Source organism: Oncorhynchus clarkii, chromosome 11 (genome assembly GCF_045791955.1).
Source record: "Oncorhynchus clarkii lewisi isolate Uvic-CL-2024 chromosome 11, UVic_Ocla_1.0, whole genome shotgun sequence".
Classification (NCBI taxonomy): Eukaryota; Metazoa; Chordata; class Actinopteri; order Salmoniformes; family Salmonidae; genus Oncorhynchus; species Oncorhynchus clarkii.
In genome coordinates, this window is record NC_092157.1 from 818386 (window position 1) to 834408 (window position 16023).

Below are 16023 nucleotides of genomic sequence, written 5' to 3' on the forward strand. Positions count from 1 at the left end.
GAACCTAGTTTGTTAGCTTTAGCTACCTGCAGATTCACACTACAGATGACAATGTTTGTATTGGTAGTAGTATGAGTTGGGATTTTGGTTCATTGTTCAGCTAGCTAGCTACATGTCTAAACAAAAGACTCCACTTCGGCCGAATTACCACATGACCCATCAAATTAGCCAGGTGTGTCTCGGGGGGATTACAGCCATCTATTGTATTTCATGAACATGTGTACATGTCTAGACAATAGTGACCCTTCCACTTAGCTAGATGTGACTGGGGGTGGTTATTGCATTTCCTTCACATGACCCATCAATTTAGACAAGTGTGTCAGGTAAGTGTCATCTAATATTGCTAAACTATTTTCTGGATACGTTCTGTTTTTGATATTTCTACTATGCACGTAACCACTTCACTGTGCTATTTACACCTTCTCTATCATGTGACAAATAAACCTGGATTTGATTTGATATAGCGTGTGTTTACCACATGGCCTCACGTGAATAATTAAAGAGATGGGTGGGGCTAAGGTTTGAGGAACGATGCTGAATGTGTGTAGACGAAGAGCTCTCCAGTAGGTGTAGCATCAGTGTGACAGATGTGTTGTTACCTACCCTTACCACCTGGGGGCGGCCCGTCAGGAAGTCCAGGATCTAGTTGCAGAGGGAGTGTTTAGTCCCAGCGCCCATAGCTTAGTGATGAGCTTTGTGGTCACTATGTGTCAAACGCTGAGCTGTAGTCAATGAATGGCATTCTCACATATGTGTTCCTTTTGTCCAGGTGGGAAGGGGAAGTGCTGGAGTGCAATAGAGATTTCATCATCTGCTGGGGAGGTATGCAAATTGGAGTGGGTCTAGGGTTTCTGGGATAATGGTTTTGATGTGAGCCTGACCAGCCTTTCAAAGCACTTCATGGCTACAGACGTGAGTGCTACGGGTCGGTAGTCATTTAGGCAGGCACCTTTAGTGTTCTTGGACACAGGTACTATGGGGGTCTGCTTGAAACATTTTGGTATTATTGTTGGTATTATATTCAGGACAGGTTGAAAATGTCAGTGAAGACACTTGCCAGTTGGTCAGCACATGCTCGCAGTACACGTCCTGGTAATCCATCTGGCCCCGCGGCCTTGTGAATGTTGACCTGTTTAAAGGTCTTACTCACATCAGCTACAGAGAGCGTGATCACACAGTCATCCGGAACAGCTGATGCTCTCATGCATGCTTCAGTGTTGCGTGCCTCGAACCGAGCATAGAAGTTATTTAGCTCGTCTGGTAGGCTTGTGTGTCTGGGTAGCTCGCGGCTGTGCTTCCCTTTGTAGTCTGTAATAGTTTTCATGCCCTGCCACATTCGACGAGTGGAGCCGATGTAGTACGATTCAATCTTCGTCCTGTTTTGACGCTTTGCCTGTTTGATGGTTCGTCAGTGGGCATAGTGGGATTTTTTATAAGCTTCCGCTCCTTGAAATTGGCAGCTCTACCATTTAGCTCAGTGCAGATGCTGCCTGTAATCCATGGCTTCTGGTTGGGGTATGTACGTACAGTCACTGTGGGGACGACGTCATCGATGCACTTATTGATGAAGCCAGTGACTGACTGATGTGGTGTACTCTTCAATGCCATCGGAAGAACCGCGAAACATATTCCAGTCTGTGCTAGCAAAACAGTGCTGTTGCTTAGCGTCTGCGTCTTCTGACCACTTCTGTATTGAGCGAGTCACTGCTGCTTCCTGCTTTAGTTTTTGCTTGTAAATAGGTTTGTATGGCCGAGCAGCCACACACAAGCCTAAGATCTCCATGCACAATGCCAAGCGCTGGCTGGAGTGGTGTAAAACTCGTCCCCATTGAATTCTGGAGCAGTGGAAACGCGTTCTCTGGAGTGATGAGTCACGCTTCACCATCTGGCAGTTCGACGGACTAATTCGGGTTTGGAGGATTTCAGAAGAATACTACCTGCCCAAATGTATAGTGCCAACTGTGAAGTTTGGTGGAGGAGGAATAATGGTTTGGGGCTGTTTTTCATGGCATCTCCATGGGCCCACCTTGGGGGGGGGGGGGGTCAAAGGTCATACCGCTATGCATTTTGTGGTATACTGAGACAGGATGGGCAGTATTTAAAAAAGCTTCATTATCTCATGGTACCCTAGATGATAAATACACCAACTGTCCCACAGAACAAGGAGACTTATTTAAGTCATCAATGATTTAGTCACAGCAGCCTATTTTCAAGTTGGCCACCATTACAATGTGGAGAAACTGAATTTATTTTCAAAGCCATAAATGAATAAATAATTGTTGTAATGAGACCATAAAGTCTGAAAACATGTGTAAGGTGATGCTGAATGATGGCCCAGAGATGTTATAAGTATTTAGCTAAATACTACCAGAATCATGGTAGTAATATGACAAAAATGCTGTCTGAATTGCAGAGTTTTGTAGCTGTTTCAAATACTATACATTCAGAATGTCTTCAGACCTCGTTTCCCAAAACATTTACGTTCCAGCCTTATTCTGAGTGTTTCCCCCTCATCAATCTACACATTATATACCCCATAACGACAAAGCAAAAACTTTTTTTTTTTTAACATTTTTGCAGATTTATAAAAAAAAGAAAAACGGAATTATCACATTTACATAAGTATTCAGACTATTTACTCAGTACTTTGTTGAAGCACCTTTGGCAGTGATTACAGCTTCAAGTCTTACTGGTTATGACACTACAAGCCAGGCACACCTGTATTTGGGGAGTTTCTCTCATTCTTCTCTGCAGATCCATGCTCTGTCATGTTGGGTTGGGAGCGTCGCTGCATAGCTATTTTCAGGTCTCTTCAGAGATGTTCGATCGTGTTCAAGTCCGTGCCACTCAAGGATAGTCAGAGACTTGTCCCCATGCCACTCTTAGGTTGTCTTGGTTGTGTTCTTAGGGTCATTGTTCTGTTGGAAGGTGAACCTTTGCCCTGGAGCTAGTTTTCATCAAGGCTCTCTCTGTACTTTGCTCCATTAATCTTTCCCTCGATCCTGACTATTATCCCAGTCTCTGCCACTGAAAAGCATCCCCACAGCATGATGCTGCCACCACCATGCTTCACCGTAGGGGTGGTGCCAGGTTTCTTCCAGACGTGACGCTTGGCATTCAGGCCAAAGAGTTCAATCTCGGTTTCATCAGACCAGAGTATCATGTTTCTCTAATCAAATCAAATTGTATTGGTCACATACACATATTTAGCAGATGTTATTACGAAATGCTTGTGTTCCTAGCTCCAACAGTGCAGTAGTATCTAACAATTCACAGCAATACACACATCTAATAGTAAAACAATGGAATTAAAACATTTAAACTCAGCAAAAAAAAAAATGTCCCTTTTTCATGACCCTGTCTTTCAAAGATTATTCGTAAAAATCGAAATAACTTCATAGATCGTCATTGTAAAGGGTTTAAACACTTTTTCCCGTGCTTGTTCAATGAACCAGAAATAATGAATGAACATGCACCTGTGGAACGGTCGTTAAGACACTAACAGCTTACAGACGGTAGGCAATAAAGGTCACAGTTATGAAAACTTAGGACACTAAAGAGGCCTTTCTACAGACTCTGAAAAACACCAAAAGAAAGATGCCCAGGGTCTCTGCTCATCTGTGTGAATGTGCCTTAGGCATGCTGCAAGGAGGCATGAGGACTGCAGATGTGGCCAGGGCAATAATTTGCTATGTCCGTACTGGGAGACGCCTAAGAAAGAGCTACAGGGAGACGGGACGAACATCTGATCGTCCTCGCAGTGGCGAGGACACTTGTTTCAACACCATTGTCAACCTAATGTGTGGAATCTACGTTGAAAACACATTTGAATTTACAAAATGTCATTAACCAGTATGGTTTGCATCTCATTTCAACCATCATTGTAAACATTGAAATTGGGGTAAAACTTCCAACTCAAACACAATAACTTAACCCGACTAACAGGTTGTTAAAGCAATCTAATGTTGAAAATAAGGTTTGGGTTAAGGGCCCTGCACAGCGGTGCTCTATATGGTGCTCTGTGGAGGTTGCCTGCTCTGTCACACTTTTTGGGCCTGTTGTGTGGAGGACAGTCTGAGGCCTTTGATTGGGGCAAGAAGCTGGCTGGAATGGCAGCCTTGCGGAGATCAGGCAACCTCTCCAGGGCTCGGCCCCACCCCTCTCCGGCCCTCTCCCCTCCTTTCCCTGGTGCAGGGAGCTGGGTGGATGGCTTTGACGCCCCCTGGTGGACATAAGCGTTCAAATCACCTGTCAATGGACAGGTGTAAAGAACACGTGTAAAAATGACCATAACAAGCTTTCAAATGACCTGTTAACTCATACTGGGCAGGTGAAAAAATCACGTGTACAAAAAAATACTTTTGACACTTGTAATAATAATTTGTCAGTTGCCTTTTTCAAGTGTTAAGACGATTTGTACTTTTTATCTTTTCATACTAATCGAACACAGAGTGGACTTGACATCTTTGCTCCAGGCTGTGAATCCACACCGCTCGATGCGTCTGGCACGTCGTCTCTGTTTGTTACTTTAGCCTGGCTGCATACAGAGTAGTTTCTGTGCGACGTGGAGGCATATCTCCTCGGCTAAGACAACACATTCAAAATGACAGTACTACCTCACCTTAGTTAAAAAACAACTGGAACGGTAGTTTGCGATGGGCATAAGTCAAAGCTCAATAGTACCCGACGGGGGGGCAAGTGGATACCATGTCCATGGGGTAGGTTGCTAATGATGCTAGCCAGCCTAGCAAACAGTATAGTAGGATTTCAAGACAGTGTGCTGTTTATATATATATATATATATATTTAGCAGAAATCAGCAACTTTGACATCTAGACTGCCTTCTGCTCTGTAACGTTATGTCTGTGATAATGAAGAGGCACTGACACATCTCTTTTCCTCTGCTTGGTTCGTTACACCATCAGCTATACTGTTTACAATCTATTGGTTGCGTTTTGGGGACTAACTTCTGCAGTGCCATGTTATTAGGAGATAACGTTATGTGTGTTATATATGTATAAAGGACGTCACGCTGCTTGCTTTAGTGAGTTCCTCCCGTTTCGGCCCTGACGCGAACCCGGGACCTCTGCCTGGTTCACACACGTCACCGCCCTACTGAAGCGTTTTACCGGTTGTCGCGGCGCGAAAAACTAGCTGGAGTAAATTTCACATGTCCCCATGTGCTACATATGTCATTGGGGTACCAGAAGTGTAAATGACGTCATCATTCCCACAATCAGAGTTTGTGCGGACAGATGTCGCCAGCCTGTCATTATCCAACAGGGATCATCAACTATTCATCACATATTGTCTCAAACATTTTCTATTTTTAATAGCCTCAAACACCAAGTTAGTCATACCTAATTTCACACTGCCTCATCACTGATAATTCTTCACGTTTTACCTACCGTTGACACGTCCAAACTGCATCTCTATTCCAATCATTTGATTGATCACAATCAGTTTCATGGGAATATGCATTCAAATCTTCTTGAATTACTGTTTGGTGAGTGAATTAGAGCAGATGATGCCAGTGGTGGAGAAGTACCCAACTGTCATACTTCTGTAAAAGTAAAGATACCTTCATAGATGGTGACTCAATGACTCAAGTAAAAGTCTAAAAGTATTTGGTTTAAAATATACTTAAGTATCAAAAGTAAAAGTATAAATCATTTCAAATTCTTTATATTAAGCAAACCAGATGGCACCATTTTCTAGTTTTTATTTATTTACGGATAGCCAGGGTCACGCTCCACACTCAGACATCATTGACAAGCAAAACATGTCGGTTTAGTGAGTCCGCCAGATCAGAGACAGTAAGGATGACCAGGGATGTTCTCTGGTTAGTGAGTCCTCCAGATCAGTAGGGATGACCAGGGATGATCTCTGTTTAGTGAGTCCTCCAGATCAGAGACAGTAAGGATGACCAGGGATGTTCTCTGTTTAGTGAGTCCTCCAGATCAGTAGGGATGACGAGGGATGTTCTCTGTTTAGTGAGTCCTCCAGATCAGAGGCAGTAGGGATGACCAGGGATGTTCTCTGTTTAGTGAGTCCTCCAGACCAGAGGCAGTAGGGATGACCAGGGATGTTCTCTGTTTAGTGAGTCCTCCAGATCAGTAGGGATGACCAGGGATGTTCTCTGTTTAGTGAGTCCTCCAGATCAGAGACAGTAGGGATGACCAGGGATGTTCTCTGTTTAGTGAGTCCTCCAGATCAGAGACAGTAGGGATGACCAGGGATGTTCTCTGTTTAGTGAGTCGTCTAGATCAGAGACAGTAGGGACGACCAGGGATGTTCTCTGTTTAGTGAGTCCTCCAGATCAGTAGGGACGACCAGGGATGTTCTCTGTTTCGTGAGTCCTCCAGATCAGAGGCAGTAGGGATGACCAGGGATGTTCTCTGTTTAGTGTGTCCTCCAGATCAGAGACAGTAGGAATGACCAGGGATGTTCTCTGTTTAGTGAGTCCTCCAGATCAGAGACAGTAGGGATGACCAGGGATGTTCTCTGTTTAGTGAGTCGTCTAGATCAGAGACAGTAGGGACGACCAGGGATGTTCTCTGTTTAGTGAGTCCTCCAGATCAGTAGGGACGACCAGGGATGTTCTCTGTTTCGTGAGTCCTCCAGATCAGAGGCAGTAGGGATGACCAGGGATGTTCTCTGTTTAGTGTGTCCTCCAGATCAGAGACAGTAGGAATGACCAGGGATGTTCTCTGTTTAGTGAGTCCTCCAGATCAGAGACAGTAGGGACGACCAGGGATGTTCGGTTGATCAAATCAAATGTTACCTTACAGTGAAATTCTGAGTACAACAGGTACCTTACAGTGAAATTCTTACTTACAAGCCCTTAACCAACAATACGGTTAGTCGAGGTAATTGAGGTAATGTGTACCTACCTACCTGTATGTAGAGTTATTAAAGTAAGTATGCATAGATAATAACAGAGTAGCAGCAGTGTAAAAGATGGTGGGGGGGCAATGCAAATAGTCTGGGTAGCCATTAGAGTAGATGTTCAGGAGTCTTATGGCGTGCATGAATTGGAATATTTTTCTGTCCTGCTAAGCATTCAAAAATGTACAATTTCAGACGTGCAGCAATGTTTTTTTGGACAGCAGTGGCTTCTTCCGTGTTGACCTCCCATGAACACCCTTCTTGTTTAGTGTTTTATTTATGCGCAGTTTGAGCAACTGGAAGTGACGTTGCAGGCTAGCTCAGTGCTGCCCCCTCTCAATGATTAACTCAAGTTGAAGGTCAACCGGGGTACTGCAGGCTGCCATTAACAAATCAATGATCCTTATGACTTCTTCTGTGTGCGATTTTGTTTTTGTAAATAATCGGTTCAAGGACATGTTAGAAACCAAGGTGTTAGAAACCATCTCTTGGTACCATGATTGTATTTATTTACACCAAGATTGACCACGGATATTGTCATTTTTCCTGTTCACTATCCAATTTTGTTAAAACAATACCTGCAGTACCACGGCCTGCCTTGAACTTCAGTGGCTTCAATGAGAGGGGGCAGTCATTGTCCCCTGGATGAAACCTGCTGTAAACACATGTTATCTAACTTATTAGGCTACTCTATTTCCAGATCCAAGAGAACTCCCCTGCACACCATGCTGGTTTGGAGCCATTCTTTGACTTCATCCTATCAATAGGAAACACCAGACTGGTGAGTTATTGGGACAGAGGGATTCATTAACACCAGACTGGTGAGTTATGGGGACAGAGGGATTCATTAACACCAGACTGGTGAGTTATGGAGACAGAGGGATTCATTAACACCAGACTGGTGAGTTATGGGGACAGAGGGATTCATTAACACCAGACTGGTGAGTTATGGAGACAGAGGGATTCATTAACACCAGACTGGTGAGTTATGGGGACAGAGGGATTCATTAACACCAGACTGGTGAGTTATTGGGACAGAGGGATTCATTAACACCAGACTGGTGAGTTATGGGGACAGAGGGATTCATTAACACCAGACTGGTAAGTTATGGGGACAGAGGGATTCATTAGGTGGGTGGGTACTGTCACTGTGTCTTTATGAACAGGTGTGTGGGTACCTGTCACTGTGTCTTTATGAACAGGTGTGTGGGTACCTGTCACTGTGTCTTTATGAACAGGTGTGTGGGTACTATCACTGTTTCTTTATGAACAGGTGTGTGGGTACCTGTCACTGTGTCTTTATGAACAGGTGTGTGGGTACTATCACTGTTTCTTTATGAACAGGTGTGTGGGTACTATCACTGTTTCTTTATGAACAGGTGTGTGGGTACCTGTCACTGTGTCTTTATGAACAGGTGGGTGGGTACTATCACTGTTTCTTTATGAACAGGTGTGTGGGTACCTGTCACTGTGTCTTTATGAACAGGTGTGTGGGTACTATCACTGTGTCTTTATGAACAGGTGTGTGGGTACCTGTCACTGTGTCTTTATGAACAGGTGTGTGGGTACCTGTCACTGTGTCTTTATGAACAGGTGTGTGGGTACTATCACTGTGTCTTTATGAACAGGTGTGTGGGTACTGTCACTGTGTCTTTATGAACAGGTGTGTGGGTACTGTGTAGTTTTGCTGACAGCTGTTTTTACCCTCTCCTCATTCCAGAACAGAGAGAATGACCTGCTGAAGGCCCTTTTGAAGGCCAACGTGGAGAAGGCAGTGAGGCTGGAGTTGTGGAGCACCAAGGCTCTTAGGGTCAGAGAGCTGGAGGTGGTTCCTAGCAACATGTGGGGGGGGCAGGGGCTCCTGGGGGCTTCTGTACGCTTCTGCAGCTTCCAGGGAGCCCATGAGAAGGTCTGGCACGTCCTGGTGAGTTAGGACAAGTCACAGTGGAGCCTCTGTTGTTGCTTTGTTATCATAGAACTCATGTAGCCTCATGTATAGGACTCTAGTGGCTTTATACACAGCAGACACCACATCACATACCTCTGGGGTTCTTAATTAGTTTGCGGTTTTCAATTCGTTTGTAAGATCAGAAATGATAACTTCTTCCTTTTCTTTCAGGATGTGGAATCTAATTCCCCAGCAGCGTTGGCTGGCTTGCAGGCACACCAAGACTTCATTGTTGGAGCGGACCAGGTGTTGCAAGATGTACGATTAAGACCAGTAACCTATTGTTTGCATGGAAAATCTATTTCACCAGATATGTTTTGTTCACTGTTAGCTGGCATGTTTTTCCTCCCAGATTGCCCTTTTTTCTTACTGCAGTGTCTATGATTGTGTTGTTTCACTCTGCAGTCTGAGGACTTGTTCACCCTGATCGAGAGCAACGAGGGCAAGCCTCTGAAGCTGCTGGTCTACAACACTGGGACAGACCTCTGTAGAGAGCTGGTGGTTACCCCCAATGGAGCCTGGGGCGGAGAGGGCAGGTAAACCTCTCTCCACTCTAACAGACTGTATCAACCTCTTTTAGGAGAGAAAGTCTGTTTTTATCCCGCTACCGCTTCATACCCTGCTACAACCTTTAGCAACGGGTATGTTCACAATATACCATACCCCCTTAGCAACGGGTATATTCACAATATACCATACCCCCTTAGCAACGGGTATGTTCACAATATACCATACCCCCTTAGCAACGGGTATATTCACAGTATACCATACCGCGTTAGCAACAGGTATATTCACAATATACCATACCCCCTTAGCAACGGGTATATTCACAATATACCATACCCCCTTAGCAACAGTTATATTCACAATATACCATACCCCCTTAGCAACGGGTATATTCACAGTATACCATACCCCCTTAGCAACGGGTATATTCACAGTATACCATACCCCCTTAGCAACAGGTATATTCACAATATACCATACACGCTTATCAACGGGTATATTCACAATATACCATACCCCCTTAGCAACGGGTATATTCACAGTATACCATACCCCCTTAGCAACGGCTATATTCACAATATACCATAGCCCCTTAGCAACAGGTATTATCACAATATACCATAGCCCCTTAGCAACAGGTATATTCACAATATACCATAGCCCCTTAGCAACGGCTATATTCACAGTATACCATACCCCCTTAGCAACAGGTATATTCACAATATACCATAGCCCCTTAGCAACGGCTATATTCACAATATACCATACCCCCTTAGCAACGGCTATATTCACAATATACCATAGCCCCTCCAGGAATATTGTTTAATTCTATCTCAGCTTAGGTTGTGGTATTGGATACGGCTACTTGCACCGAATCCCAAGCCGCCCTGTTAACCTGAACAGCCATGGGGCCCTTCCTTTACCTACACCTGATGACAACAGCAGAACCCGAGAGATCCCCCCTGGCCACCACACTGAGGTAAACACCTTCACATCTCACCTCTCGTTCCCTTTCAGACGAGACCGTTTTACTGACGGTTAGGATTTCTTTTAGATAAATATGATACATTTTCTTTGAATATCCCAAGTGTATTTAGAATGATATGTAGCTAAGTTACATTTTTTTTAAAAACTTTATTAATCTAAGAGACCCTTTATGATGGAGAGCAAATACATCCAGGATATACAGTAGTAGCACTGTCTGTCATCTTAAATTCCCTTTAATCTCTCCATCTGGACTTAACCTCTCCATCTGGCCTTAACCTCTCCATCTGGTCTTAACCTCTACCTTAACCTCTCCATCTGGCCTTAACCTCTCCATCTGGTCTTAACCTCTCTATCTGGCCTTAACCTCTCCATCTGGTCTTAACCTCTCCATCTGGCCTTAACCTCTCCATCTGGTCTTAACCTCTCCATCTGGTCTTAACCTCTCCATCTGGTCTTAACCTCTCCATCTGGCCTTAACCTCTCCATCTGGCCTTAACCTCTCCATCTGGCCTTAACCTCTCCATCTGGCCTTAACCTCTCCATCTGGTCTTAACCTCTACCTTAACCTCTCCATCTGGTCTTAACCTCTACCTTAACCTCTCCATCTGGTCTTAACCTCTATCTTAACCTCTGAATATGGTCTTAACCTCTCCATCTGGTCTTAACCTCTCCATCTGGTCTTAACCTCTCCATCTGACCTTAACCTCTCCATCTGGTCTTAACCTCTCCATCTGACCTTAACCTCTCCATCTGGCCTTAACCTTTCCATCTGGCCTTAATCTCTTCATCTGGCCTTAACCTCTCCATCTGGCCTTAACCTCTCCATCTGGCCTTAACCTCTCCATCTGGTCTTAACCTCTACCTTAACCTCTCCATCTGGTCTTAACCTCTATCTTAACCTCTCCATCTGGTCTTAACCTCTCCATCTGACCTTAACCTCTCCATCTGGTCTTAACCTCTCCATCTGACCTTAACCTCTCCATCTGACCTTAACCTCTCCATCTGGCCTTAACCTCTCCATCTGGCCTTAACCTCTCCATCTGGTCTTAACCTCTCCCTCTGGTCTTAACCTCTCCATCTGGTCTTAACCTCTCCATCTGTTCTTAACCTCTCCATCTGGCCTTAACCTCTCCATCTGGCCTTAACCTCTCCATCTGGTCTTAACCTCTACCTTAACCTCTCCATCTGGTCTTAACCTCTACCTTAACCTCTCCATCTGACCTTAACCTCTCCATCTGGCCTTAACCTCTCCATCTGGCCTTAACCTCTCCATCTGGCCTTAACCTCTCCATCTGGTCTTAACCCCTCCATCTGGTCTTAACCTCTACCTTAACCTTTCCATCTGGTCTTAACCTCTCCATCTGGCCTTAACCTCTACCTTAACCTTTCCATCTGGTCTTAACCTCTACCTTAACCTTTCCATCTGGTCTTAACCTCTCCATCTGGCCTTAACCTCTCCATCTGGCCTTAACCTCTCCATCTGGCCTTAACCTCTACTTAACCTCTCCATCTGGCCTTAACCTCTCCATCTGGTCTTAACCTCTCCATCTGGTCTTAACCTCTCCTTCTGGTCTTAACCTCTCCATCTGGTCAGCCGGGTGAAGGAGTGTTGGGTCCGCAGCAGCCCATCCAGGTCCCCTCTCTACATCTACCTCCTCCCATCCAGAGAATCATGGACCCAGGTAACCTTCTACTCAGGAAATACTAGAATCATCAGTGCCAGTTTCCCAGACACAGATTAAGCCTGGTCCTGGACTAAAAAGCTGTTTTTAAATTCAGAATATTCATTATTTGCGAAATCTGTTTTAACCTGGACTAGGTTTAATCTGTGTCTGGGAATCCGGCCATAAAATGCTTCAATATTTGTTGTGTTTTCTGGGTCTCTGTGTTAAAGGACTCCCCCAGAGGAAGTTGCCACCACTATTTCGATGTAATTTCCTGTCCTAGAGATGAAACCCACAATTAGGTTCCACCTCAGAAGAATGACAAAGGCTACTTATACATATTCACGAATTGGGTGTGGGAATTTCCACATGGAGTGGCTAAACATCAACAACTAGGACACTGACAGCGGTCTGTGTAGCTAGCTATGTTGATAACCTTATCTAGCTAGTTTATGTAATCTAATGTTGATGTTTGTTTTTTTTTAACTACACCGTATTCAACAGATTATCCAGCTGGCTCTATGGCTGCTTCTGGAGCTGGATTTGTCATTGATTTAGGGAAAACTTTGACTTCTCCATCTATTGTTATCTCCAAAGTTGTGTCATCTCCCATAAATTGTGAATCGGGTGGAATTATAAATCCACCATAGAAATAGTTAGAAACCACTGCTAATATGGCAGAGCACAGTGGGGAGCGGGTTTTCAAAAAAGCTATCATATCACGTAATTATACCATTTATAAAACGCTCAGATATGTATATTCATACAAACTAGCTAAAAAATAAGTGAACATTTACAAATGATCCAATTTCTGGAAGGAATAAAAAAGTGGAAGTGAGAGAACTAAAGTTTGAAGCCCTTATTTTAATCAGCTCCACAGCTCCGCAGCTGTTTGGCACATCTCAGTCACCAAGAGGGAGAACTTTGCAGCTCTTTCTGAATAATAAACATGCTGGTGGGTGGTAAAATTAAAATAAAACCCAAACTAGAAAAAACGGAGGCTGAAAATATCATTTGTATGTCGTATCATAGGAAAGACGTTGCAAGTGGGCAGTTTGGATTTGACGACAAACATGTTTTCCTGTTGTTCTGTTTCACTGTCAGATTCCTCCAGTATCTCTGAGGCTCTGACACCTGACCTATCAGAGATGGTCTCCTCCATTGACATGGGTCACATGACCAAGGACGTGTCCATGCTAGCCAATGACGGGGATGTCTCCTGTCGTCAACACCACCCCAACCCCCAAGACCTGATGTCCCCTCCCTCTGGTGGAGCCGCCACAGGGGACCTGATCAGTCATGACGTCTCAGAGGCCCTGTCTGACACTGCTACATCACTGGACCAGGGGGTTGATCTGAACATGACAATACACTCACACCTGGCAAACCACAGCCCACAACTCAAGGCAGAGGAGGAGGAGGAGGGGGAGAGGAGGCATTAGAGCACATTGCTGCATCAGAGGAGGAGAAGGAGGAGGCATTAGAGCACATTGCTGTATCAGAGGAGGAGGAGGAGGAGGCATTAGAGCACGTTGCTGCATAAGAGGAGGAGGAGGAGGCATTAGAGCACTTTGCTGCATCAGGGGAGGAGGAGGAGGAGGCATTAGAGCACGTTGCTGCATAAGAGGAGGAGGAGGAGGCATTAGAGCACGTTGCTGCATAAGAGGAGGAGGAGTAGGCATTAGAGCACGTTGCTGCATCAGAGGAGGAGGCATTAGAGCACGTTGCTGCATCAGAGGAGGAGGAGGCATTAGAGCACGTTGCTGCATAAGAGGAGGAGGAGGAGGCATTAGAGCACTTTGCTGCATCAGAGGAGGAGGAGGCATTAGAGCACGTTGCTGCATCAGAGGAGGAGGAGGCATTAGAGCACGTTGCTGCATCAGAGGAGGAGGCATTAGAGCACGTTGCTGTATCAGAGGAGGAGGAGGCATTAGTGCACGTTGCTGCATCAGAGGAGGAGGAGACATTAGAGCACGTTGCTGCATCAGAGAAGTAGATTAGAGCACTTTGCTGTATCAGAGGAGGAGGAGGAGGAGGCATTAGAGCACGTTGCTGTATCAAAGAAGGAGAAGGAGGAGGCATTAGAGCACGTTGCTGTATCAGAGAAGGAGAAGGAGGAGGCATTAGAGCACGCTGCTGTATCAAAGAAGGAGAAGGAGGCATTAGAGCACGCTGCTGTATCAGAGGAGGAGGAGGAGGAGGCATTAGAGCACATTGCTGAATCAGAGGAGGAGGAGGAGGAGGCATTAGAGCACGTTGCTGTATCAGAGAAGGAGAAGGAGGAGGCATTAGAGCACGCTGCTGTATCAAAGAAGGAGAAGGAGGCATTAGAGCACGCTGCTGTATCAGAGAAGGAGAAGGAGGAGGCATTAGAGCACGCTGCATCAGAGGAGGAGGAGGCATTAGAGCATGTTGCTGCATCAGAGAAGGAGGAGGAGGAGGCATTAGAGCACGTTGCTGTATCGGAGAAGGAGGAGGCATTAGAGCACGTTGCTGTATCAGAGAAGAAGGAGGAGGAGGCATTAGAGCGCGCTGCTGTATCAGAGAAGGAGGAGGCATTAGAGCACTTTGCTGCATCAGAGGAGGAGGAGGAGGAGGCATTAGAGCACATTGCTGAATCAGAGGAGGAGGAGGAGGAGGCATTAGAGCACATTGCTGTATCAGAGGAGGAGGAGGAGGCATTAGAGCACGTTGCTGTGTCAGGAGGAGGAGGAATTAGAGCACGTTGCTGTATCAGAGGAGGAGGAGGCATTAGAGCACGTTGCTGCATCAGAGAAGTAGATTAGAGCACTTTGCTGTATCAGAGGAGGAGGAGGAGGCATTAGAGCACGTTGCTGTATCAGAGGAGTAGGAGGAAGAGGCATTAGAGCACGTTGCTGTATCAGAGAAGGAGAAGGAGGAGGCATTAGAGCACGTTGCTGTATCAGAGAAGGAGGAGGAGGAGGCATTAGAGCACGTTGCTGCATCAGAGAAGGAGGAGGCATTAGAGCACATTGCTGTATCAGAGGAGTAGATGCAGTGTATAAATATATATACAAGGAGTACCAGATCAATGTGTAGGGGTAGTATATAGATACAGGGAGATCCAGATCAATATGTAGGGGTAATATATATATATATATATATACTGGGAGAACCAGATCAATGTGTAGAGGTAATAGATATCAGGGAGAACCAGATCAATGTGTAGGGGCAATATATATTTACTGGGAGAACCAGATCAATGTGTAGGGGTGTTATATATATTTATATATATACAGGGAGTACCAGATCAATGTGTAGGGGTGATATATATATTTATATATATACAGGGAGTACCAGATCAATGTGTAGGGGTGATATATATATATATATATATATATATATATATATATATATATATATATATACAGGGAGTACCAGATCAATGTGGAGGGGTGATATATATACAGGGAGTACCAGATCAATGTGTAGGGGTGATATATATATTTATATATATACAGGGAGTACCAGATCAATGTGTAGGGGTGATATATATATTTATATATATACAGGGAGTACCAGATCAATGTGTAGGGGTGATATATATATATATATATACAGGGAGTACCAGATCAATGTGTAGGGGTGATATATATACAGGGAGTACCAGATCAATGTGTAGGGGTGATATATATATATATATATACAGGGAGTACCAGATCAATGTGTAGGGGTGATATATATATATATATATATATACAGGGAGTACCAGATCAATGTGTAGGGGTAATAGATATATACAGGGAGTACCAGATCAATGTGTAGGGGTAATAGATATATACAGGGAGTACCAGATCAATGTGTAGGGGTTATATATATATATACAGGGAGTACCAGATCAATGTGTAGGGGTAATAGATATATACAGGGAGAACCAGATCAGTGTGTAGGGGTAATATATATATATATATATATATATATATATATATATATATATATATATATATATATACTGGGAGAACCAGATCAATGTGTAGGGGTGATATATATATATATATATATACAGGG

At 44.5% G+C, this 16023-nt stretch overlaps 1 protein-coding gene across 1 annotated transcript; it reads left to right on the forward strand.

Annotated features, from left to right (window-relative positions):
- Positions 1-4655: 4655 nt before the first annotated feature.
- LOC139420503 (Golgi reassembly-stacking protein 1-like) lies at positions 4656-14780 on the forward strand. The gene is made up of 9 exons (XM_071170710.1): positions 4656-4718; positions 7589-7669; positions 8609-8812; positions 9008-9094; positions 9242-9372; positions 10181-10322; positions 11925-12012; positions 13099-13343; positions 14016-14780. Exons 1-9 carry the CDS (start codon positions 4656-4658, stop codon positions 14778-14780), a joined length of 1806 nt encoding a protein of 601 aa, XP_071026811.1.
- Positions 14781-16023: the final 1243 nt, after the last annotated feature.

Coding starts and splice junctions, on each gene's coding strand:
- LOC139420503 (XM_071170710.1), top strand. CDS start 4,656: ATGGGCATAAGTCAAAGCTCAATAGTACCCGACGGGGGGGCAAGTGGA. Junction 12,013..13,098: donor CCAGAGAATCATGGACCCAG/GTAACCTTCTAC, acceptor TTTCACTGTCAG/ATTCCTCCAGTATCTCTGAG. Junction 13,344..14,015: donor CTACATCACTGGACCAGGGG/GTTGATCTGAAC, acceptor GCTGTATCAGAG/GAGGAGGAGGAGGAGGCATT.